Source organism: Ostrinia furnacalis, unplaced genomic scaffold (genome assembly GCF_004193835.3).
Source record: "Ostrinia furnacalis isolate ACB-3 unplaced genomic scaffold, ASM419383v2 OfSCF4088, whole genome shotgun sequence".
NCBI lineage: Eukaryota > Metazoa > Arthropoda > Insecta > Lepidoptera > Crambidae > Ostrinia > Ostrinia furnacalis.
This window is the reverse complement of record NW_021134327.1, coordinates 41679-67244: the sequence shown is the minus strand read 5'-3', so window position 1 is coordinate 67244 and position 25566 is coordinate 41679. Positions and strand designations below refer to the sequence as shown.

The following is a 25566-nucleotide window of genomic DNA, read 5'->3' as shown; positions in this document are numbered from 1 at the left end:
TGCTAACTTAAATAAAATAAACAAAAAAATTAAAGCAACTACTTATTGATTTCTTATCCTAATAAAAAACTATTCTAATTTAAAATATTGACTAAACATGATCAACATTATCCACATAATAATATATTCTATACTATTACACTAATAACTACAACAGATATAGATAATATTCAAGACAATTTTAAACAGAATTATCAAATGCCATATGTGCATCACAAATGCACCTGTTATTTTTATGGTCCCAAATGCTGCACAATATGTTACCGATATTGTAACGTGTGATACATCCATCTGTTCACTGGGAAAGATCATGCAGGTTTTATTTGGGAATTCTCTTATTCCCATGTCCCCTTATTATCATGTCCCATTGCCCTAATAGGAGTGGGACGCAGTCGCATGCTATGAGGCCATTTCGGCCGCAGCCGGAGCCAGCGCGTTGTACGCGCGGTAGCACTTCACGTCGTTCATCAACCGCTGGATGTTCTGCGTGAATGTTGGCAGATCCTGCAAAGAAGGCGAGAAAACTTAGCAAATCGTTAACTTTACAACGTAAATGAACAAGCCTTTGGGATTGAATGATTGTTCACATTCTTACAACATCCAAATACTCTTTTCCTTGTTTTAGACCCAAATTATAATTATCTTTCTGCAAATTACCCTCGATACGCATCCTCGCACATCTCTGGTGGAAACGCAGCCTAATCCTCGAGAGATTCACGAGCGAGTAGAGTGACGTTCGCGCGCGTATTCTTCACTCATTCATTGTAAAAAAAATATTCGCTATGGAAAGAGTGACACAGTAGCTTCTTGTAGCAATTAGCCTATCGTATCGACAACCTTCGGCACAGTGCCGATTACTGACATATTATATGAACGAGACGGTGCTCGACCCTGAGACAAGCAAAATTACACCATATCGTTGACGAAATTGAGTAGACATTATTTTAAATACCTTCGCGAAGAAAACTTTCTATACGTAGTACATTATTATTACTCTGTGGTAGTACCGTGTCGGGCGGGAAGTCGTGCAGCGCGCGCGCGTGGTCTGGATGCAGGCCGGGCACGGCGCGCAGGAAGTGCGGCAGGAAGGCGGCGCGGAAGGCGGCGAAGTCCACGCCCGCCATGCTGTGCAGCGCGCCCAGCGCCTCGTCGCGGAGCAGCGCGCGCGCGCCGCCCTCGGCTAGCGATGCCAGGAGGACCGAGATGAACTCGCTCAGGAATTCAGTGCGGAATATCATCTGTGCGACAAACGACGCTTTATAAATGAAGGCGCCAAACTAATAACATTATAAGAACCAGAAAATTAGGAGGACCCAAGAGATAAAATATCTTTAATTGAAAAATATAATGCACAGTTTTCGTATCTCCTGAAAATTTATTTTGCTGGCAGTTAAACTTTATGGTTTGGCATCCCTCAAATGGGGAAGTTTTTCAAAGGTTGGCCAGTTATCTAATTTCTTTAAGGAATTAAACCTAAGAAAAACCCTTAACTAAAACACGACCAACTCGACTAGAAAAATGTTTTCCTAACGAGGAATCGATGTCGAAGATGTTAAAAAAAACATACGGAGCCTACACGCACCACGCAAAATTTGAGAGTCACATCACGCAAAACTCGAGGGTCACGTTTTAGTAAACTTTAAATATTCTAAGGTAAATTGAAAACGAATTAGGGTTACTGGGCTAGAAATGTACTCTTTTAGAAACGTTATGCGTTGAATTTTGTTTATGACTTGACTACCTCGACGACTATTATTATTATTGGATTATTTCATTGAATGCTACTACTGATTAGATCCCGATTAATTATACCAAAGTAAGATAAGATTTGGTCCCGTTTCCATACCTTGTGATAGAGCTTCCACTTGGTGTTGAGCGCGTCGAGCGTGGCGAGCGCAATACGCAGCAACTCAATATCGGGCTGCATTAGAGCACGTCCAAGCGCCGCTAGCGCTTCACGCAGCTCGCCCATACGGCGCGCGCTCTCCTCGCCCTCGCACTTTGGCGTGAAGAAGTACCGCCAGCGGTGGATTAGGACACTGGGAAGGAGAAAAATAATGTTTTCAAATGTGGGAAACGCTCACTGTCAACTTTAACAAGATTTGGATAGCTGAATGAGACCGTCAACCACTCGTCAGTAGCGCCAGCTGGTGAGCGTAAAGCGTGTAATCATGATTACGTGCTCTAAACCAGCGTTTTTCAAACTTTTTCATGACACGACCCCCTAGTATGAAAAAATGTTTTGCGACCCCCCACTATTCGCTAATGTTACAAAGATGTTTTTCGGATAAATATATTTTTATAATTATTACATTATTTTATTTTTTACTGAGATAGTTTTTAACACACTGAAAAACACTGCTCTAGAGAATTCAATTGAGCTGAAAATGTGGCAGTCACACAGTATTAATACTGCAACGGGGCGTCTAAGCTAGCTCAGTCTGACACCCCGCTGTTTAGTACTAAGTCCCAGTTCGCCTTCTGCGATGAGGGATGTGTACCTATCCAGGATGCCTACAGGGATATTCGACCAAGGAAACGCACAATCAATAACACAATGGCACTTATAATTCCGGTTCCACAATAGTTTTACTTATTCTAGTTTCACTGACTCTAAGTTTATTATTATTACGAGCAATTACNCTACAAAAGCTTATCTAACTAATCAGAACTAAGTCCGGGCTTAGTCATAATATCAGCTCTATCGAGAGTAGGTGTCCATAGCTGAGGGATCTTTTACAATTCGATTTACATGACATATTGGACATTCTCCAAAAAGCATTGAACAAAGTAGCTATTAAAACATTTGCTTAAGTATTATTGGACTAGGCGACAAATTACTAAAAACGATTTCACCTTTGCCGCTATGAATTGAAAAGGCTCTTTTAAACACCCGGTACTTGGTCCCCAGTTTAATTTATTTATTTAATAGGACAACCAACAAGACATACACTGGAAGACAATCAATATTTACAACGTATTTAACTTAATCTAAGTGCTGCCTTAATTATAGGTTGCCACGGCATGCAATAGTGGACTTATACATATACAGTGTCTACACTTAAAGAAAAGAGTTTCTTCAGCGAGTATTATTTAGCTGGAATAACATTTTATAATTTATATATTAATATTATAAATGCGAAAGTAACTCTATCTGTCTTGCTTTCATTCTTAAACCACTGAACCATTTTGATGAAATTTGGCATAGAGATTGAGTCCCGGGGAAGGACATACAAAACAAACAACTGTGACAAACAAAATTCCACGCGGGCGAAGCCTCAGCGGAAAGCTATTCGCATTATAAAATATTAGTTTATCTAAACATCCCCTGTATATATTTTTTTTTATCACTTGAAAATATAGAACCGCCTAAGGCGGGAATCGAACCCACGGCCTTAAGCTCGCCAGGTGTCAAGTTATATACAGGGTGTTAGGTAAATGGGTATATGAGCCGAGACTAGCCCATGTTAACATACTCATATAAATACTATAGTGGTGTCAGAAAGTGGATATCGTAATATTTAATAAATAATATTTTCCCATACAAAACTAAATAAATTATTATTATTTTAATTTTTTGACAGCCCTACGATAGCGCAACTCCCTCCTAGGCAGCGTTGCCAGTTTTTTTTTTCGCCAAGTCGGGACTTTGGTACTTTTTGAGTGAAAATAGCGGGATTCTTTACTAATTACAACAAGAGGAATAACGACGCGCCCGGTTCGCGTCCCGTTAGCTAGTTTTCGTATCCGCGAGAGGGGCGGCGCCCGATGCGAGGTTTATCGAGTGTTAGTCTGGATACTTATAACTAGGGGGGTAGGATGTGGTTCGTTAGCTCAAGCCAGAGGCCGAAGCCTCGATAGTGAGTACGACCACTAGGGAAAGGCGTTGGACCTACGAGGTGAGGGGGTGTGAAGTTCAGGAAGGGTGGCAGCAGGATTGCTACCGCAGGTTCGGGATGAGTATCTCATGCACTACTCGGTAAGGACGAGAACCGGTTGGCTATCAACGATAGAACGTCTCGACACGACGCTTTATGGCAAGCCGCGGATTAATGACGAGGTATCGGATCAAGCCAGAGTCGAACAGTTAGGGTTAGTAGGGAACAATGTGGATAGCTATTCGCTAGGGACTCTTTGCAATGCAGCCGAGGGAATGATAGACGCGCGCGCGAACGTCTGGCTGTTACAATGGCTCCCGAGCGAATGCTAGGCGCCCGCGGTCGCCGCCGTCTCATATATTAGCTCGGTCCGTGCGGCGTGCGGCCGCGCAGCCGTAGGGTTGTCAAAATCTCCGCGCTCGGTGCTAGGGCTGTCGATGCGTCCTGGGGCGCGTCACAATACTCTTGCAGAGTGATGGTGGTCGTATTGTAATGTGATTTGTTGTGCGGATGTTACTGGCTTTACTCAGTCGCTGTACTAGTCTCCAAATGTCGTTCCCCGGATGAGTAGGCGGTCCATTGCTTAGCGAGTAGACAGGCTCAAAAATCTATTCTTCGGATGAGTGGACGGTGTCCCTTACCTGGCGGGTAGCCAGTTTCGATATACTATTCCCCGTATGGCTTTTGTGGTGGCCTGTGGTGGTGTGTGCTCACCTGGCCAGCAGGCGGTGCGCGGCGCGCGCGAGGTCGGGCGCGTCGTCGCGCGCGCGCGGCAGGGCGTGGTGGTGCAGCAGCGCGAGCACGGCGCGCACCTGCACGCCGCCGCCTGCGCGCCCGGTGTGTGCTCACCTGGCCAGCAGGCGGTGCGCGGCGCGCGCGAGGTCGGGCGCGTCGTCGCGCGCGCGCGGCAGGGCGTGGTGGTGCAGCAGCGCGAGCACGGCGCGCACCTGCACGCCGCCGCCTGCGCGCCCGGTGTGTGCTCACCTGGCCAGCAGGCGGTGCGCGGCGCGCGCGAGGTCGGGCGCGTCGTCGCGCGCGCGCGGCAGGGCGTGGTGGTGCAGCAGCGCGAGCACGGCGCGCACCTTGACGCCGCCGCCGCCCGCCTCCACGCCCAGCCGCACGCACTCCACCAGCCGCTCCAGGCTGCCGTCGCCGCCGCCCCTGCGATACAACCACGATTGTAATTACGTCAACAACATTTCGGCCAGCAGCAGTCCACTGCTGAAGAGCCTGTTCATGAAACGCTACAAAGTATCCATCGCTTTTATAATGCAGCTGCTACTTTGCTAGTTTTGAGAACACAATCATGTCCACGTTATTATCATTTCGGTCAACGGCAGTACTCTGCTGAAAAGCTTCGCCATGAAACGCCTCAAATCACGATCCACCAATCATACAGCTGCTGCCGTCTATCTTCTTGAAGTCACCGGTCCATACAACAGGTGGACGTTCTGAACCTATTAAATCCCTGAACAATATTGCATGGCGTGCTTTGTTCGATATATTAGATACGGATCTTGACATTCTACTAGTCATTCAAAGAGAAATCTTTTTAATTTTGAGCAGGTTTGTTTTAAATTAAGTAAACGAATATGTTATAAAGATACATCCATACAACCAATAGCAAAATGACTGACCTCTGCGCAACCTCAAGGAACACGTCAATGGCGGTAAAAGCGAAGTTGCCCAGCTGGGGCAGCAGCGCCGTGAACAGCGCGAGGAAGAACTCCGTGATCTCCGTGTCCGCCGCCGCGCACGCCGGCTCGCACAGCATGCGGAGAGACGTCTCCGCCGCGCCCTGCATGCTCTCCGCTATCACCTATGAAAGTAAACACGATCTATAGGAGAGCGATATTGACAAGAGGAAACTAAAATCTAGCAACGTAAAAACAATCTACCTAGTTCTGAACCAGGCTAAGAACAGCTAAGTAATGCGCGCGCCGCGTACCCACCCACCGCCCCTGCAACCCTTGCCCAAATTCTAAAATTCAACCATCACCTACCTTCTTAGAGTTGGTATTTGCGTTGGCAAAGGAATGTAGGAGCGTAGTCAGCGGCGGCAGGGCCACAGCGGGCCCGGCATGCGTAAGGGCCGCCGTCCACGCGCCAAGCAGCACCGGTACCGCCTTTTCACCCTAGCGACCCCCGCCTTCTCTGAAATTCAACCGTCACCTACCTTCTTAGAGTTGGTATTCGCGTTAGCAAAGGAGTGTAGGAGCGTAGTCAACGGCGGCAGGGCCACAGCGGGCCCGGCATGATTCAGCGCCGCCGTCCACGCGCCAAGCAGCGCCCGCACCGTGTCTTAAACCCCGCGACCCCGCCCCATCTAAAATTCAACCGTCACCCACCTTCTTAGAGTTGGTATTCGCGTTGGCAAACGAGTGCAGGAGCGTAGTCAGCGGCGGCAGGGCCACAGCGGGCACGGCATGCGTCAGCGCCGCCGTCCACGCACCAAGCAGCGCCCGCGCCGCCTCCCCTCCTGGCCCCGTCTAAAATTCAACCGTCACCTACCTTCTTAGAGTTGGTATTCGCGTTGGCAAACGAGTGCGATAGCGTAGTCAGCGGCGGCAGCGCCACAGCAGGTCCCACGTGCATCAGCGCCGAGCAGCGCTCGCGCCGCCTTTTTCCCCCGCTACCCCCGCCCCATCTAATAAATAAATAAATAAATAATAATAATCTAAAAATCAACCGTCACCCACCTTCTTACAGTTGGTATTCGCATTGGCAAAGGAGTGCAGGAGCGTAGTCAGCGGCGGCAGGGCCACTGCGGGCCCGGCATGCGTAAGGGCCGCCGTCCATGCGCCAAGCAGCACCGGTACCGCCTTTTCACCCTAGCGACCCCCGCCCCCTCTGAAATTCAACCGTCACCTACCTTCTTAGAGTTGGTATTCGCGTTGGCAAAGGAGTGCAGGAGCGTAGTCAGCGGCGGCAGGGCACAGCAGGCCCCGCATGATTGGGGTGCGATGGTGAGCGACCTCCTCGTGGTGCACCCTGGGCAACGTCCGCGTGGTCTGTTCACGCGGGCGGCTAACTTCTCACCTGCGCGGCAGGTCTCGTCAACTCGGCGGGCCTGTCGGGCAACCCGTAACCCACAATTGAGTGGGCCGGGGGCCGTCGAGGCATTTACCCGGGCCACGATGCAGGGGACATCTTTAAAAACCCCCACAGGTGGGGGCTGGCGGGGCGTTTGCCCGGGCCCATTCTTTGGAGGGCCGCTCTCGGTACTTCTCTGATCAGCAGAGCTGACCGAGCAGCGGCATAGAGCAGACCGTAACCCGCTACGGCGGGCCGGGGGTCCTGTTATACCAGGGCCGCGAAGAGAAAACCTCTATAAAAAACCGGCCAAGTGCGAGTCGGACTCGCGCACCGAGGGTTCCGTACAAACCTGCAAGGTTTACAAAGTTCGTTCATTACGACAATCGAGTCATAACTATGGTATTTTTATTGCAAAATGAAATTCATAACATTACAATGGGGAAAGTAACTACTTAAAAGGAGAATGCCCAAAAGTGGTATCGCTCGAAATCTAATTGTACATTGAGGGTACCACACCGTAAATTCCTTTCTTCATTTGTAATGATTTGCGAAAGTAGTAAGAAATTGTAAAACCTCCGGAATAAAATCCGATTTTAATAAAAAGTATTGTATAGCCTGACCAGGAACATAAAAACCCTGGCATAGAGGCGCTTCAATTGCATTTGATAGTGCAACACTGAGTACAGTCGTACATGTGTTAAATTAATAGGCTAAATTTATGTATCAGGATTCAGGATTACGGGCTAATTTGACATTTTCATAAATGAACGAAAAATATTATTAAAGGTAACCTGGTTTAAATAAATTAAATGAAACCATCAATCGAGCTAGTAGGATTTATTTTATTATTCATCAATAATCAAATTCAGACTTGAATATTCAACTGCAATGTCTCCTCATGAACGCTTTAAACTCGGTACTTCTTTCCCAATTCCATAAAATTCAAAACTTAGAAAGTAACAAAAATCTTTAAAATGGGTAGTTGAAACAGTACCTCTAGTAGGAAAAACTTTCGAGTTCGTTTCGTTGCGTATTCAAAGTGTCATCGAAAAATTTTGTATGAAAAATTAAACAGCGCCCCCTATATTATAGCCGCCCTAGGGGGCGCTGTTTAATTTTTCATACAAAATTTTTCGATGACACTTTGAATACGCAACGAAACGAACTCGAAAGTTTTTCCTACTAGAGGTACAGACTACAGCTAATTTTCATAGTGGACTGTACTATACGATAAACATGTCAGTCAATTTGACAACCTTTGTCGGAAACATTATTCAATGAAAATATTGTCCGAACCCTTAGTATTTCTCTTCGACAAATACATTAACACACCGTGAACCACTTTTCTTTCACGACTATAAAAATATTTTAGCAATTTAATTCACTTTCAATTTGATACCTTTATTCGTTCGTGAGAAATAAGGTAGTAAGTTTCATTTTATTAAAATATTTTTATTATATTATATAACTAAAAAAATGTAATTTTCGCAATTTTTCCTATATTTGCATTATATGACAATGCTTTATGCCAAATTTCAAGATTCTGAGTTTACTGGAAGTATCCTGTAGGTTTTGATTCCTTTGCGAGTGTCGAAAATTTGTTGAAAATATCGACATAATCGGCTGTATCTTTTGATTGGCTTGGCTTAGAAGTTTGATATTTTCACAGCTTAAAGGGACAATAGACCTGAGTATTTCATGTGAATTTCAGCTTGATACGTTCACGCGTTCTTGAGATAAAGGGGCTTGACAGACGGACGGACGGACAACAAAGTGATCCTATAAGGGTTCCGTTTTTTCCTTTTGAGGTACGGAACCCTAAAAACAACTGGAGGAGGGGACTGGGGGTTCACTCGAAGCCAGAGAGGCTTGCTCGTGAGCGAGCCTCTAGCCTGAGGCGGAGCTGCGGACGAATGTCCAACCAGGACAATAACTCGCGGCTCCGTTTCTTTGGGCTCTGGTGAAAACCGTCGGGTTTTAGTGGGTAGGCCCCGCCTTTAGTGGGTAGGTGGGGAGAGTCCCACATAACCCACTGGCCGTCCCCATAGACCAGTGGGTATGCGCAAAGCATTTCCCGACGAAAAAAAAAAAAAAAAAGGCCCCGCATGATTCAGCGCCGCCGTCCACGCGCCAAGCAGCGCCCGCGCCGCCGCGTCTTTCCGTTCTATACATAGCCAGAACGCAAGGGTGTGAAACTAATCGAGTATAGTTTGGAGATGACTTTTTTTACTAAGCTCCTCGAAACTATACACGACCAGTACGCATTTGCTGCTTACTGCTCGCGTATACTTTGTAGTGACTTAGGTCAATTATCTTACTCCAAAATATACATCGCCAGTACGCATACGGACTAATCATGTATGTATTGTAATAAGTGCGTGATTACAATTTATACGCGAGTAGTTGCATGCTAGTCATTTTGCCTTATTGACCTCTCTTTCTATTACATATTAATTCATATCTGCGTGTCTACTATAAACATTGAATCATCTTTCGACACGTATTCTGCCATAGAAAAGATATTTGTTTTGGGGCTGATATTTAATTTTCACCAATTCTCGAATAACTCTTAAATTAAGAATTATGTAGGTATGGAAATATGTTAAAATGATTTTGTTCTTGAGATAAAAGTTAATAAATAAAATAAATAATAAATATATCCTTACATTTTACATTGCGCTTCTAGTCCCAAACTAAGCAAAGCTTGTACATAATACTAAGTATTAAACATACATACTTTAATACTTTTTTTTTTTGTAAATACATACTATACATAGAAAACACCCAGTCCAATACAAACAAATATGTTCATGCACACAAATGTTTGTACTGTGCGGGAATCGAACCCGCTACCTCCGGAATAGTAGTCCGTTTCGAACCACTACACCAAACTGCCGATAATACAAACCTAGCATTTAGAGTCTCGCATAATGTACGTTGAACTTTCTTCTCTCACTCTCTCTCGTTTTAAATGAATTTATGATTACACTAATCATTGTTATTTAATTTGAAATCTACCTAATCAATTTAATTTCAAAAACCACTTACAATAGTGTTAAAAATCTAGATTTATTATAGATTCAGTAAAATAATAATATTTTATGTAATAATATCGAATAGATGTAATTTTAAATATAATTCCATATTTTACTAAATACACACTCTAGTCAAGTGTAAGTGGTGTAGTAGAAACTAATCGAGTATAGTTTGGATATGACTTTTTTTACTAAGCTCTTCCAAACTATACACGATCAGTACGCAAAATTCGTGTATAGTTTGGAGTCACAGATTTACAAACGGGCACTACAAAATATACACGAGCAGTTTCCTATGGGTGCGTTCTGGCCATTTATAGAACGGAAAGACGCCGCGCCGCCTCCCCACCCCTGCGATCACCGCCCCATCTAAAATTCAACCGTCACCTACCTTCTTAGAGTTGGTATTCGCGTTGGCAAACGAGTGCAGGAGCGTAGTCAACGGCGGCAGGGCCACAGCGGGCCCGGCATGAGTCAGTGCTGCCGGCCACGCCCCAAGCAACACTCGCGCCGCCTCCCCGCCACCCGCGTTTAATATTCATCCGCCACCCACCTTCTTAGAGTTGGTATTCGCGTTGGCAAAGGAGTGCAGGAGCGTAGTCAGCGGCGGCAGGGCCACTGCGGGCCCGGCATGATTCAGCGCCGCTGTCCACGCGCCAAGCAACGCTCGCGCCGCTTCTTGACTCCCCGACCCGCTTAAAATTCAACCGTAACCCACCTTCTTAGAGTTGGTATTCGCGTTGGCAAAGGAGTGCAGGAGCGTAGTCAGCGGCGGCAGCGCCACAGCGGGCCCGGCATGAGTCAGCGCTGCCGTCCACGCGCCAAGCAGCGCCCGCGCCGCCTCCCCTCCCGGCCCCGCGGCCCCCGCGGTCGCCGCCGGCCCCGTCGCTGGCCCGGCCCGTGCTAGTAGTAAGCAGAGGAGAGCCTCGCGGACTACACTCGCAGTCTACAAAGTAAAGTCGCAATGAAAAACGGCGTATCAAACAAAACAATTTTTGCACGTGATTGATTGAATGAACTAATTGAGTGAAATTTTACAGATAAGAGTAGTGGTATTTGAACAGCGGCGATCATGAATCACCAAATCATTAATCACTAACACGCGACATTTTAAAATATCAATCAAACGCAGAATCGCCAAATTTACTACTGTCACATTACAAGGTAATTAAAATTACATACCTTGGGTTCTAAGTAGTGTAGAGAACGTTGTGCGTGGTTGTACAGGTCTCCCACTAAAGTAACTGGATCACTCGTGACCTTCACGTTTTTGGATAAACTGAGTAAAAGGTGTGCCGCAGCGTGACAAAGTAAAGGTGGTTCCTGTAAAATAAAATGCAAGATAATTAGATTTGCATAAATGTTTAGTAGTAAATAACAATATTAAATGAATTGTTCCTTACCGGTATTTCGTGAGGCATTAGGAATGGAACAGCGGATGCAAAGAGTCCCTCCATGGTTTGCGTGCTAATGCCGCAATCGCTCGCGTAGCAACACCACGCGCCCATGCACGCAAACATTTCAGCATGCCTGTGTGAAAAAACAATGACTAAATATTTAACTAATAATTAAATATGGCATAAAAAAAATGTTAGAGGTTATCATAAAAATCTTCCTTTCGAAATCACAAAAGCGAAAACACTCATATAATAGGTTTCAAAGCGTATGCTATATGGACTACGGTACATAAAGATAAAACGATGACAACTTAAGGTTAGACCAGACCAACGCGTGCAGCCGGCGTGCACGATGACGATGGCGATGGCGACCAGACAGCGTGTATGAATTTGTAGCGATGTGTTCACATCAACGCGTCCTGTCATTGGTCGCGGCGATCTATGCAGCGTCTGCACGCAGCGATCAGCGATCATCGCGACATTTGACACTGTGACGTTTCTGTTTTTTAAAATCGATGTAATAAATAGTAAGTAGGATCTGTTAAAAAGTTTTTACACAATTAAAAATGAATTATTCATAACATACCACTAGTCTGACCTACTTGAATAATAAAAAAGGTTTTAGAATAAAATATCAATGTCAGAATTTATTTTTATGTAATAAACAAATTATTCTAGTTTTATCGCGAACCTGCTTCTTCAACTTCATAAAACAAAATTGGGATATTATCTGCAGAACAAAATAATTGAGAATGTACATGTCTGCAGCTTTCTGAAAGGCCCTAGAGCAATTCTAAGTATGCCATAAATAAAAACCTAATTAAAGTCATCAAACGTCTCAGTCATTAATTTAGGCCACTAGAAATACCTAGTTGATCAAAACTGATGTCTTTTTTGTATTTTTGGGTTATTATTAAAGACAAAAAAGATATTTGGACTATTATGTAGGGTAAACCACCCAATTATTGGCACTTTAAGCAGCTACTTCACAAAACCGATAAAATTTGCATGTAAAAATATGTTTTATCAAAGAAAAAATCATTTATATTGGTCTTTTAATCTTTGCAGAATATTATAAAGTACTTATCATTAATAAATTAAGTCATTTATTCAACATAGTGTACCTTTTAAAAAAATACCTGAAAATACCAGTTCCTGGCATAGCCAAACCTTTTATTGGCAGTGATAATTACCTATTATTGGCACTGTTCTCGCAAGACTGAAAAATAGCTGCTAGGTCTTATGTAGAGGTTTTAAAGAGATTCGTGATAGAAATAAACAAAATAAAATCCTTTGTTATAAGAAAAGTAACATTTATTTGTATAGGAACATACCATATCAGTTTAAACGCTTATATTTAAAAATGGTTTTAAACTTTCCATAAACACTTTTATCAAATCTTCTTTTCTCTTCGGAAATACTTTTTTGCTACTGATTTTTATTTTATCCAGTCAAAAAAAAGCTGTTCTTCCTCGTCAGTTTTAAAATTGTGAACGGACCGGGCTTAGAGCGATGATCAGAATGTTTCAATCTGAATTGTATAGTAGACCGTGTTACCACTTTCAAAGGCTTATTTCAATAATCCCGGGGATTAGTGAACTTTATATTCATTAATCCCCGCTAACGCCAATGGAGCTTATAACTGGGATTAATGAACTTTTTAGTTTATTTTATTCAGAAAACTACGTTAAAAAATAAAATACTAATGTAAGAATCGTGTACCTTCTATTTATTATTGGATAAGAACTCACTTATTGATTATTTTTATAATCAAATTAAATTAAATTTAAGCCTGATTACAAAGCTATTAATTTACACCATTTTTATCTTGTTACATCTTGGCCCAAATTTGTATGTAATCGTTTCCATCTTCTTTTAAATGATGAATGGAGAATAACGATTCAATATCCATAGTGCTTTTGGTTAATCAGATGTGTTATTTTTTTAAGTATTGTAATCAGTCTTAAATTTAATTTAATTTGATAATAAAAATAATAAGTGAGTTCTTATCCAGTAATAAATAGAAGGTACCTGATTCTTACATGAGTATTTTATTTTTAACGTACTGGGGATTAATTAACTTTTTAGTTGATTAACCCCCATCGTAAACTCCATTGGCGTTAACGGGGATTAATGAACAAAAAGTTCACTAATCCCCGTTGACGGGGATTGTCAACGGGGATTAGTGGAATAAGACTTTGAAAGGCTTTGAAAGTGGCTGAAAAGATAATATTTTTTATTGGCACCTTTTTAACCAATGTTTGACACCCGTGCCAATAAATGGATTTTATATAATTGGCAGTGGGCCAACATTTGGATTGGTGTATCCAAAACGTTAAAAAATATTTTAAATGCAATTTAAACTCAATTTTGAGACAACCAAGGTATAATTTTTAATGAACTCAAATTATTTTAAATACCCTTTTATTGGCATGTGTGCCAATAAAATGGATAAACAGATTTTACGCATACCAAATGTTGGCACACCACAAATAATTAAAAGTTGGCGGTTAAATTATAAAATAATGTTTGAAAAAGGCAGTTAATATATTCAATAATAAGACAAAATGATTATGTATAGGGACAACAAAATAGATTTGCATTTTTTCAAAAGATTATGATAGCTCTTACCTTAGTAAAAAACGAATATTTCGATTGTTTTTTTCGCACTGGTCGCGGTTTGTCAAAGAAATGGTTGGTGCGCCGCGATGTTTGAAAAAATAAAAAACGTGTGTAGCCAGTTGAGTAATAAATGATATTACTGTACAATTTCTACTAAAAAAATATGAGGTTTGGCTACAAAAAACCTTAATTTTCTTAAAAAACTGGAGCATGCCAATAAATTGGTTGAGTGCCAATGATTGGGTGGTTTACCCTACTCTGTGGTTTGGGTGCATAATGTAATTTCCTTTGCCTTAAAAAAAGTAAATGTCAAGATGACTGTTGCACCAAAAATGAAAATGAAAATTGATTTTGATAGATGTTGTGTTGAGTTCTGTGTAGTTTTGTGCGATTTAACGATAAGAACGACAATGGTAAAAGGTAATGGGGGCAAATTTTTTCCCTCAAAGAAAAAGATGAATTGGTTATAATCCCACTTGCCCACAAGGATACTGTACGAGCACGTCAGCATCGACCGCGACCTACAACATGCTAGCCGACTGGCCCATGAACCCTGAACGAACGTGCACCGTAGGCACTCTACACCGACGGCACATTGGACTGGACACATTGAATTGAATTGTGTACATTATGTAAATCTTGTATATAGCAATAGCTNCTGGTCCGTGAACACGTAGAATTTTGTCCAATGACCCCAAGCTACCCATCCTTATCGCTCGCGCGTAATTATATTGCTGTCGCGACTGTGCGACGCGCGCCCGCAGTGAGTGTGCGAGCGCGACAGAAACATAATTACGCGCGAGCGATAAGGATGGGTAGCTTGGGGTCATTGGACAAAATTCTACGTGTTCACGGACCAGGCTTTAGGTGATTTTTTTAACAAAGTAAAACCAGCTGCCGAGTGCCGGAATCTATACCAGACCTACTAACAGTAGCCCTGGCTGTGTATAAGCGTGCAGGTGCATACTACTTACACTTGGACATGCGCGTGAGCCAGTGAAGGCGCGAGCGGCGCGCGGTGCGGGCGCGTTAGTGCGGCCCCGCCCAGCGCGGCGCAAGCACGCTCCACTAACGCTGCGCCCGCTGCTGTGTGACCGCTCTCTGGCTCTGAAACATTATAGCTTGATGAACTAGACATAGTTTGCGGCAATAGGAACACATAAGTCTGAAACCTCGTGAGACGCTGTCATTATCAGCTGGAATAGAATGCGCGCAACGATAAAATTCTATAGTGGTATTATATCGTTGACAATAGTGGTGACTATTGTTAACTGGGCGGGCGGGGCTGAGATGTAGCAACTCGGTGGAGTTTTTTTGCACTGCTAGTACTGCTACGTCTCAACGCTGGCCCACAATATTGACACAAAGCAGTGGTAGAGATGAGACGAGTAAAAGTGCTCTTTAAAACCCTACTTAAATGTAATTATTTTAATATTTTTTTATGAAAATCCATGAAATGCCTCTATTAGATCATCTTAGCCCTGTAAAGCCTCAGCCTCGAGTTTAGCGGGCAGCGGGGCGGGAGCGGCGGCGGCGCGGTAGCGGCAGGATCTTATGCGTAAAATCAAATAGACCGGTTCTCGAAAACAGCGGCGCGGGAGCGGGCAACGAGCGGCTCCCGCGCCGCCGCCGCTCCCGCCCCGCTGCCCGCTAAACTCGAGGCTGAGGCCTAAGGGCCATGCTACACTGGCGGACTACAAGCGTTTTCAAAGCGGAGCGGCCACGCAGCAGTGTGGCAGCTCACTAAGAAGTTAAACTAACATACCCGTGAGCAACGCGGGCGCCAGCCGGCCCAACACTCTCGTCAGCGTGGCCAGGTCAAGCAGCGCGGCGAGGAAGCGCTCCGCATCAGGCGTGGCCGCCGCCCCGCCGCCGCCGACGCGCGTCGCCGCCCGCCCGTGCACGCCCACTAGGCACTGCCATCGCTCCAACTATTCAAATATTTAAAAAAACTTAAGGAAGCCTGTACTACCAGGCCTGTTCATCTCCGCGAGTTTACATCGAAAACAAAACACGCACGATGGCCCACCTACAGGACACTATTCGACAAGGCCTCACATACGAGCGAACATTGACTCACGCACGCGTATTCTTGGGTATGATGGAAGAAAATAAAGAAAATGGTGTACTAAATACTGTGCAGTATTTAACTGCCTAAATAATAATAAAAACACAGAATGTACTTTTTAAGTTGCCTCAAGACACTGAGAGGTAAATAAGTAGTTAATATTATTCATGATAATTCATGCTAAATCATGTATTTCCTCCGCCATTTTCCGCAGTTTGGCACCTCACGTCACATCATTTTACCGAAGTCAGCCCTTAGCTTCGGCGCAGTGCCGATCACTGACGTTTGTCAACAAAATGGTGCTTGACTCTTGAGACAGGCTAAATTACACCATATTGTTAATGACATTGAGCATTTTTTTTTAAATACCTTCGCGAAGTAAAAGTTTTGTACGTAGTACTTATTATTATTCTGTGGTACTACCGCGTATCAATAGATACGGTGCGCTCCAAACCCGGATAAACCAAGCCTTTCGTCTGTGAGGTGACTGAATTTAGCTATCAACAGACACCCTATTTGAGTTATCAATGGCCATCAAAACAGGTTATCATTATTTACGTTTGTTAACTCTTAAGAGTCATTTTTGCTGGCGTTGCACAGTAAGCTAACTGTCCTCGTCGGTTTGGACTGTAGAAACACTGCGCGAAGGATATTTTTTTTTAATGTTAGTTAAATAATAACTTTTCAAGGCCCCATCTGGCCAAAAAAAGTTTAATACCAACAGCTGCAAGTTCCATTATTTTCCCGTTTTTAGATGATTCAGGGCCCGTCTAAGACGCTACTCTACTGGTAGTAGAAATTGTTTGTGATTATAACATGCATCCACATACCACGTTCGTGAAAACATCCAGCGGTGCCAATTCAGCCACCCGCGCGATGCACTCAATGCAATGTTTCAGGAATGTTTGCCACTCAGTCTCACCCTGTAAAACGAAATGATTTCATAACCTTAGATTCACATCAGATAGATTTTGTAATATATTAAAAATTATTCGTGAAACTTACATCATCATCACAAATTTCATTATCTAGATGTTGAAGCTGTGCCTTGTTATGTTGGAACTGTATTTTATTAAGTACACGATCAACTAAGGCCTGCAAAGCTTCCCAGTACCTGTAAAGAGATATAAAATTACAAATCAAAATTAAATGGGTAATGGAAGTTAAAAACGTAGGTACATACTAAGGCTTTGAAACTTACTTGGCAGTATCTTCAGGCTTCAATATGTCAATAAATTGGATCCATATATCTAGGCAATTTAAAAAAATAGCACATGTTGGCACCTAAAAGAAAATATTTGTTATATTATTTGTAGCAAAGTTATAAAACATTAATTTTTTTAATTAATATAATACCTGGAATGTGTATTGGAATAGATATGACAGAAATTCTATAGCATTGAACTCTGGTTCTGCCTCAAGTCTCTTGAAATGCAATGATACGAACAACTTTAGGAACTCGGCTAATTTGTTGAGATAGCTGAAATAAAACGAATATAATATTAGAAGTGCACGAACTGTAAGTGATTATGAGCTTAATTTATCAAATACTGATTCTGAAAGTGCCTCACAAAGTTCTATCAAACGGTATCAAAAATAGTTTACAGAATAAACTGGATCTATCCGAAAACACAATGTTTCCAGCTTCCATAAAGCCACATATCTGCATAAGTTTCTTGATAATATTATAGCAATAAAGCCTAAAACCAATTTCAGGATAAGTAACCAGTTTTCCGAAATCTTGAATGGTTTAGAAATAATCGAGTAAGACCACTTATCGCTTCCACCCTATGGTGACACTTAACAGAAATTTGGAATTCAAAGGGGTCACTTAAAAATTAGGGATTGATGGTGAATATGGACATGAGCTGTGTTTTCCGGTACGCGGCCTCCATTCCAGAATAGGCTAGTTGCCTAAAAAAATTTTTTTAGTCCGTAATGTTTAATATCAAAAAATATTGGACACGTATATTTTTATTTGTCAATCTAACAAATAATTACATAGTTATGGTGCGTTGAAGTTGCGCACGACGTCACAACGTGCGGCATTTTTAAGCAAGCGTTGACGTCACGGGCCTCTTCTTATGAACTTTGGGGCGCTTTATCTCTTTAAATTTTCATTAGTTTGAAAAAGTGAAAAATACGTGTAGAGTATTTTTTGATAAGTTAACTGACGGACTAATTAAAACTCTTGCTTTTTGACCCAGGCAACATCCCCATTGCCTCATCGGCCGTCAGTTCTGCGTACTATATGCCCTGCCCACTGCCACTTCAGCTTGCTAATTCGTCGGGCTATTTCAGCGACTTTAGTTCGTTTACGGATTTCCTCTTTTCTGATTCGATCTCGTAAAGAAACACCGAGCATAGCCCTCTCCATAGCACGCTGTGCAACTTTGAGCTTCTGTATAAGGCCTATAGTGGGAGGCCACGTTTCAGCGTGGCAGCGTGGGACGTCCACCCACAAGGTGGACCGACGACCTGATAAAGGTAGCAGGAAGGCGCTGGATGCAGGCCGCTACCAATCGTGCGATGTGGAAGTCATTGGGGGAGGCCTATGTTCAGCAGTGGACGTCCTGTGGCTGAAATGATGATGATGATGATGACGGGCATGAGCGACTCACTCGTGGTGCAAGTGCGCGGCGTGCGCGGGGTGGTGCGTCAGATGCCGCAGCAGGCGCAGCGCGGCGTGGTGCAGGCGCAGCGCCGTGGCGGCCGACGACGGCGGCGCGTACCGCCGGTACAGCAGCTCGCACACGCCGCCCAGCCCGCCTAGCGCCGCCTCCATGCTCTAAAACAAAAGGGGATCAAGGAAAACTATAACGGTTAAGATACGTCAGTTAGTACAGAATAATAATAAGTACTACGTACAGAAGTTTTACTTCGCGAAGGTATTTAAAAACACGTATGCTCAATGTCATTAACAATATGGTGTAATTTAGCCTGTCTCAAGAGTCAAGCACCAATTTGTTGACAAACGTCAGTGATCGGCACTGCGCCGAAGCTATAGGGCTGAATTCGGTAAAATGATGTGACGTGAGGTGCCAAACTGCGGAAAATGACGGAGGAAATACATGATTTATCATGAATAATATTAACTACTTATTTACCTCTCAGTGTCTTGAGGCAACTTAAAAAAGTACATTCTGTGTTTTTATTATTATTAGTACACAATTTTCTTTATTTTCTTCCATCATACACAAGAATACGCGTGCGTGAGTCAATGTTCGCTCGTATGTGAGGCCTTGTCGAATAGTATCCTGTAGGTGGGCCATCGTGCGTGTTTTGTTTTCGATGTAAACTCGCGGAGATGAATAGGCCTGGTAATAGTCATTTTACTCATGTATTATAAAATTTCTTAACCATTAAAAATTCCTCAGAAGAAAATATGAAGAGTGACATTAGATCAAGTAATTGCTTGCTTCTGAAATATATTGTGGTAACGACGGACAACTACGGAACCCTACACTGCGCGTGGCACGACACGCACTTAGCCAATTTTTATTTCTTTAACCACAGACAGTGGTGTTATGCTGCCCAGCGCTGATTCCATGCTCTGTAACTAAGGTTGCCAGATGGCCGGGAAATCCGGAATTGTCCCGGAATTATTAGACCTTATTGTCCCGGATTTCCGAAATAAAATCTTTTGAAAACAAAAGAAAACAATATATTCTGTTGTTTTGGTAGAATTTATAAGTTTCTTTTCTACCTTTCAGTAACACACGCCGTTTTAAGCATTCTGGCCAGGAGGTTAAAAGGACAAAAGTTAAAGGTCAATATATTTTGGGCAGCGTCTCTCGTGCTTAGATACTTAAGGACAAACTAGTTATACCTATAAGGAATTTCTAGGGAAAGGAAAGGTGAGGCAACAACAATACCCTGGAAACCACCTTCGGTACGCGAATGGTAGTTTGTTACATAAACTTGGTAAAAAATTTACCTGTGATTGTGTTGCTATGCTTCCCCAATAGAACACCGTGGTAACGAGAGAAGGTGGAACATGGGACGATAATGGCAGCCATGAAAATAAATGCTGAAGGGTTGCGAGACATTTTACAACTATCTCCATATTCAGTGCCCTGTAATAAAAACAATCAATTAATGAACATTCCTCTAAAGAAAAGCTAGCGAATTCATGTTTTATTATAAAATACACATACTTGTCGACATTATGGACATCATGCGCATTTGCTAATAAGTCAGGTAGCGCCGAAGTCTGTGGAATACCGCTCGTCGGCGACGGCGGAGGATTTGATTGTCCTTCTTTCTGGGCATTCTTTTCCAGAATTCCTAGAAAATAAAAGAAAACTAATAAAAATATGTCGTTTTCAAATTATTTTATCCACACGTCAAGGCGTCAGCTGCTTTGCTTGTGTCTGCTGCATAGAAAAGTCTCTTCTCTTAACAGCCAGCAGATGTCCCGCGCGGCCCCCGGCTCCTGTCCCTGTGAGCGACTCGTCCCGCCGCAGCGGGACACGTACCACTGAGCGCGGCGAGCATCTGCGGCATGCCCTTGAGCATGAGCCGCTCCAGCTGCGTGCGGCGCGCCGACGGCAGCAGCACGCCCGTGTCCCGCGCGGCCCCGGCTCCTGTCCCTGTGAGCGACTCGTCCCGCCGCAGCGGGACACGTACCACTGAGCGCGGCGAGCATCTGCGGCATGCCCTTGAGCATGAGCCGCTCCAGCTGCGTGCGGCGCGCCGACGGCAGCAGCACGCCCGTGTCCCGCGCGGCCCCGGCTCCTGTCCCTGTGAGCGACTCGTCCCGCCGCAGCGGGACACGTACCACTGAGCGCGGCGAGCATCTGCGGCATGCCCTTGAGCATGAGCCGCTCCAGCTGCGTGCGGCGCGCCGACGGCAGCAGTACGCCCGTGTCCCGCGCCGCCCCCAGCTCCTCACTGGCCGCTTGTGCTAGTATAAGTCCCAGCAGACAGCGGTGTCCGTCACATTTTATCAACTGAAGGAAAAAAAGAAAATATTAGATATTGGTAAAATACAAGAAATGAAACTTAAACTGTCCTTATCCTTAACTTATGAATTTAATAGAAAATTAGTTTCTATACTAATTTTCTCAAGAATTTTAATTATTTAAGTTTTGAATCAGATGAAATATTGTGAATTAGCAACATAGTTAAAAGTACTGCATACACATAAGTCATTAGATTTCTTTTACTACAAGTGGATTAACTTTATGCAATATACAATAAAATTTATTAATATGTCTGCCTAATTAAATGTACCTCAACAATGTTAGTGAAGAAATCAGGATACAGATGAGGCCAATCATAGCGTGCAATAGACACCATCAAAGCTGCAAGTTTATTTCTGATAAAATACAGCATTACTTCATGTTTTGAAATTAATTCATTCCATAGTGTCAATCTTATTTCTGTTTTTTCCATGTCAGAGAGACTTATCCAAAGCTTATTAATGATGTTCTGAAATAAATATTATAGTGTATTAACTTAGAAGATGTGTATGCTATGCCATAGGCATCATGCTTTCTTAAAAACATACCTCCAATGTTGTAAGAGAAAACATTAGAACATATTGGTTTTGAGACTTTTGGAGAAAGAGTAAACAATGCTTCCACGAGTCTTGACGGTTAGAGAAATTCTCCAGAATATTTTCAATTTCTCTTTTTCTGAAATTATTAGTTGTCGGCGCAAAAAACTCAGACAGCAACATCTCCAAGGAGGCCAATGCCTCTTGTATTTCCATTTCAGTCTGTAAATATTTTAGATATAACAATTAAATACACCACATCTAGAGATGTTAGATTTTAATACAATTATTTTATTTTTTAAATAAAATGTTATCAGCTGTTCAGACACTTACCATTTCGAATTTGTATATATTAGATTTTTACTCAAGTATCATACATCACAGTTCTAACACTTTCTAATGCAATAAATTACTAATTTCTGAGACTTTACATGTTGTTATTTTTCCTGTAAATAAAAGACCAGTTAATGGGAAAATTTAATTTCAATTTCCAATGCATCCATTCAAGATAAATATGACAGTGATGACAGCATTGACAGCATGGCTGACCATTGACACCTTTTTTTTAAATTTAATTATTAGCTTCGGATTATTTCTGTCAGCCAGCCTGCACGTAACTAATACGATGATACGATGTTATTCGAGTACATTACAAAATTCGGGTTTGTTCCAAAGCCGTGTAAACCCCTGTCCAAGGCTGTAAAGCCTCTATATAAAAAAAAGTTAACCGTCAAAAATGTCAACGAAATTTTCGGCGTTTTCGCGCGCGGCTGTCTCTTCTGTTTACTATCTATTCGTTTTAATCAATTCGTGATTATTAGGATACACTACATTGTTTTTACTTCACAGTTAACTAAAAAAGCCAAAGGGTCAGTATTCACGCAAAATTTTCTGGAATAAATGTATACGAAATGTGCTACTAGACTGTGCACTGCAATGCAACTGTGCTCTCCCAATCTTTGACTGGCGTCCTATCCTATTGTTTTTAATAGTCTTTCACATCCATTGTCTACGAGACATCTACGCACAGAAGAGGGGTAACGCTAGTACAAGTGCAGTAATTATAAAATAATAACGAAACTTGTTTTGCAGAAGACACCTCGGTCTCATAATATTATCTATCCTTGCGACTCAAACTTTAGAACATGACCACCTTGACGAATTACCTATCATGCAACCGATTCTTTATAAAACAATATTTTACTAGTGTGAAGTGTTATAAGTTAAAACATCTTGTTTGTTGCAATAAACATTGGATCACCCATTGAACAATAATTATTTGGCTTTATAGGGCTAATAATATGACTGATGACAAACCTATAAGTTGGTGTGAAGATGTTGATGAAAATGACAGCACTGAAGTTCGAAAAGCTACCAAAGAAAAAATTAAAGAAGATAGAGATAATTCCAGCAGTAGAAAAAGAGTGAAATACAACAGCAAAAGTGAATCAGATGATGGCAAAACAAAGTAACTATACTATAATCTTTAACTTATAAAGGAACATCGTGTTAATGACTATTTTTATTTGCTCATAATGGTTCAATTGAATTTAAGTTTATCAACTATTATTTTCTTTATCCAAGAAAATACAATAATTTCTAACCTATATGTTGTTTCCAGCCGACCTCCAAGAAAACCTTTAGAGTTGGAAACTGACCCAGATATTCTTCAAAGAAGACAGAAGCAAATTGATTATGGTAAAAATACTGTTGGATACCACAATTACACAGAGCAAGTGCCTATGTAAGTATTAGAAACATGCCTAAATTATTCAAGATAACTTTTTCGTTTCATTGGTTATAAAATTATAATATTGTTAACAATGTTATATTTTATTGGTACCTTTCCATTTTAGAAACCAGCGTACAAAGGAGCATCCAAAAACACCTGATAAATACACAAAATATAGTCGAAGATCATGGGATACTCTGATCAAAATGTGGAGGAAAAAACTGCATGAATACGACACAACAAAAGTGCCTGATGGTGGAGAATCAGACTGAGAGGATTAGTATTGTTATACATACAATAATATTTACTTGTACTTAGTTGTATTCTTTGCTATTGTAATAATTATAATGTATAGATGATTTGGACAATTAATACAAAAACATTTTAAGTAACCAGTTTGTATATCATCATGACTCCTCTGGGATTTTGCAGAAAGCATCCCTAAAATCCATCTTGCCTTCTCATAAAATATTCCAACACCCTTTAATAAAATCAACAGGATTATAAAAAATAGTCCTTTTCTGATTTTTAATGATTTTATTGAATACTGTAGATGGCTTATAATGATATAATTTTTAATTTAATGGAAGCTCAATCCTATTAAGAATATCTCGAGCTTGTTTCAAAACTGGATTTGGTTTGTTATCAACTGCCAAGCTTTGCAGTTTCTCCATGTATTCCTCAATATTTGCTTCAGTTGCTCCAGGAGGTCCTCCTGCAATGTAATAAATTACAGTTAAAAGAATAATACATTTGTCTGACTGTATTCTTTGATTAAAAATATCTAATTTTATGCAAAACAGTATTTCGTACATTTACGACGACAGTGTGACTCTTCAATGAGATTAACATAGGAGATGTCACACTGTCTTCGCAAGAGGATGATTTATTATTGGAAATTCATAATATAAAATATCATTTTCAAATACATACCTGGAATGGCCAATGTTTCCAAGGCTTGTACTAGAGCAGCAACCAGGGCTCGCTTGTGAGCCAGCAACGCCGCCGTCCTCTCAGCCGCGGCAGCTGTTTCGGCCCTGAGCCGGGAGGTGGCGCCGCTTACTTCTTCAGCATGTCGTTGCAGTATGGCATTCTAGTAAAGGAAATAGTAGTGTCACTTCTGCAAATTTTGGCGCACAGAACAAGTTGTATGTGATTCAAATCAAATTCGCGTTGGCAGTCAACCACGTGACAGGAATGAAAAAGAAATCTGGAATCCTATGGATTCCCACAATATCATCCACTGCAGTATGTGTTGTACTTGATTTGAGAGTTGCATGCAGACAAAATTTACCTGTTGCTCATAATCTGAATTGGCTTTTCTCAACTGTCTCAGTTCTGTTTCTCTCAGCTTATTGTGTTGAAGAAATTGGTCTGTGAATATAGGTATTTCAGTGTCTCCTCCACTAGTGTGCTCTTCCCCCTGTTAAAAAAACAGCCTTTAAAATATCTAGAAAATATTACATTATTGTGCCCTCAGAATGTAACACCAATATGTTTTTTTTTTTTTAATTCTATCTGCGATCAGCCGTCAGCCTTTATCAGATTAGATGAATTTGCATTAATGACAGTTTAGGTTCTGCACATCCCACACACCAATATGTAAATCAAAGAGAACTCGTAAGAAAATTCAAGGAAGATGTATTTTCTTGATCTTTAATCTTACGGAGGCAGGTGTAATGCACGGTCTGGGCCGGGGCGGGGTCTGTTGCCGAGAAGTAGCGACCGGAGCCGCCGCAGGTGCACTGCCGCCGTTAACAGGGGCAGGGGCTTGCTCAGCTGGAGGAGCAGCAACAACTACAACAGATAATTAATAAAAAATTTAATACATCCTAAGGGCAGGTTAGGGTATTAGACGGCAGAGAACATTTTATAACAACTGGTAAAAGCAATGTGTGACTGGTAAAATACCTAATAACTGACCATATACACAAAAGTAGTGAGTTCTGAAATTCTAAAATACATGTTATCAGGTTCAAAGCTAGATAAGATGTTTAGACAATAAATATTTGATTACTCACCAGGTTTAGGAGTAGACTGTTCTGATGCAGTATTTTGTTTCAATTTTTTTGTTGGACCGCCACCTCCCTTTTGTTCTATTTGTTGTTTTCTAAATTCTTTATAGGCATCTGTCTTTTTATATGCAGCCCATTCTTTGAAGTACCTAATAACATTACAAAAAAAAACTATTCATCATCATCATCATCATTTCAGCCATAGAACGTCCACTGCTGAACATAGGCCTCCCCTAATGCCTTCCACGTTGACCGATTGGTAGCGGCCTGCGTCCAGCGCGTC

The 25566-nt window shown here is 42.2% G+C and overlaps 3 protein-coding genes across 3 annotated transcripts; 1 reads left to right on the top strand and 2 right to left on the bottom strand.

Moving 5' to 3' along the window:
• Positions 1-241: 241 nt before the first annotated feature.
• On the bottom strand, positions 242-22051 carry ebo (exportin ellipsoid body open). The gene is made up of 21 exons (XM_028312686.1): positions 21870-22051; positions 21549-21758; positions 21272-21469; positions 20817-20988; positions 20194-20323; positions 19974-20112; positions 18658-18824; positions 17393-17516; positions 17238-17320; positions 17042-17150; positions 16867-16959; positions 15734-15899; positions 14943-15075; positions 11353-11479; positions 11132-11272; positions 10668-10895; positions 5516-5697; positions 4863-5039; positions 1847-2039; positions 1008-1238; positions 242-504 (listed from the first exon to the last, which is right to left on the bottom strand). Exons 1-21 carry the CDS (start codon positions 21870-21872, stop codon positions 400-402), a joined length of 3111 nt encoding a protein of 1036 aa, XP_028168487.1. The 5' UTR covers positions 21873-22051; the 3' UTR covers positions 242-399.
• A 214-nt stretch (positions 22052-22265) lies between these two features.
• Slbp (Stem-loop binding protein) lies at positions 22266-23660 on the top strand. The gene is made up of 4 exons (XM_028312703.1): positions 22266-22405; positions 22828-23004; positions 23158-23280; positions 23393-23660. The coding sequence occupies exons 2-4, from the start codon at positions 22838-22840 to the stop codon at positions 23538-23540; spliced, it is 438 nt and encodes a 145-aa protein (XP_028168504.1). The 5' UTR covers positions 22266-22405; positions 22828-22837; the 3' UTR covers positions 23541-23660.
• A 125-nt stretch (positions 23661-23785) lies between these two features.
• On the bottom strand, positions 23786-25455 carry Hmg-2 (High mobility group protein 2; the record flags this gene model as incomplete). Its single annotated transcript, XM_028312701.1, has 5 exons — positions 23786-23983; positions 24202-24361; positions 24563-24691; positions 24935-25065; positions 25290-25455. Coding segments are annotated over 5 exons (726 nt in total), but the record flags the coding sequence as incomplete, so codon positions are not given.
• Positions 25456-25566: the final 111 nt, after the last annotated feature.

What these genes read in the sequence shown, in the direction of transcription:
- ebo (XM_028312686.1), bottom strand. An exon ending in ATGAAATTTGTGATGATGAT is followed by an intron (nt 16,960 to 17,041) that starts GTAAGTTTCACG and finishes TTCGTTTTACAG; the next exon opens with GGTGAGACTGAGTGGCAAAC. An exon ending in CGAATACCAACTCTAAGAAG is followed by an intron (nt 5,698 to 10,667) that starts GTGGGTTACGGT and finishes TTACTTTCATAG; the next exon opens with GTGATAGCGGAGAGCATGCA.
- Slbp (XM_028312703.1), top strand. Translation starts at nt 22,838, where the DNA reads ATGACTGATGACAAACCTATAAGTTGGTGTGAAGATGTTGATGAAAAT. An exon ending in TCAGATGATGGCAAAACAAA is followed by an intron (nt 23,005 to 23,157) that starts GTAACTATACTA and finishes TGTTGTTTCCAG; the next exon opens with CCGACCTCCAAGAAAACCTT. An exon ending in TACACAGAGCAAGTGCCTAT is followed by an intron (nt 23,281 to 23,392) that starts GTAAGTATTAGA and finishes TTTCCATTTTAG; the next exon opens with AAACCAGCGTACAAAGGAGC.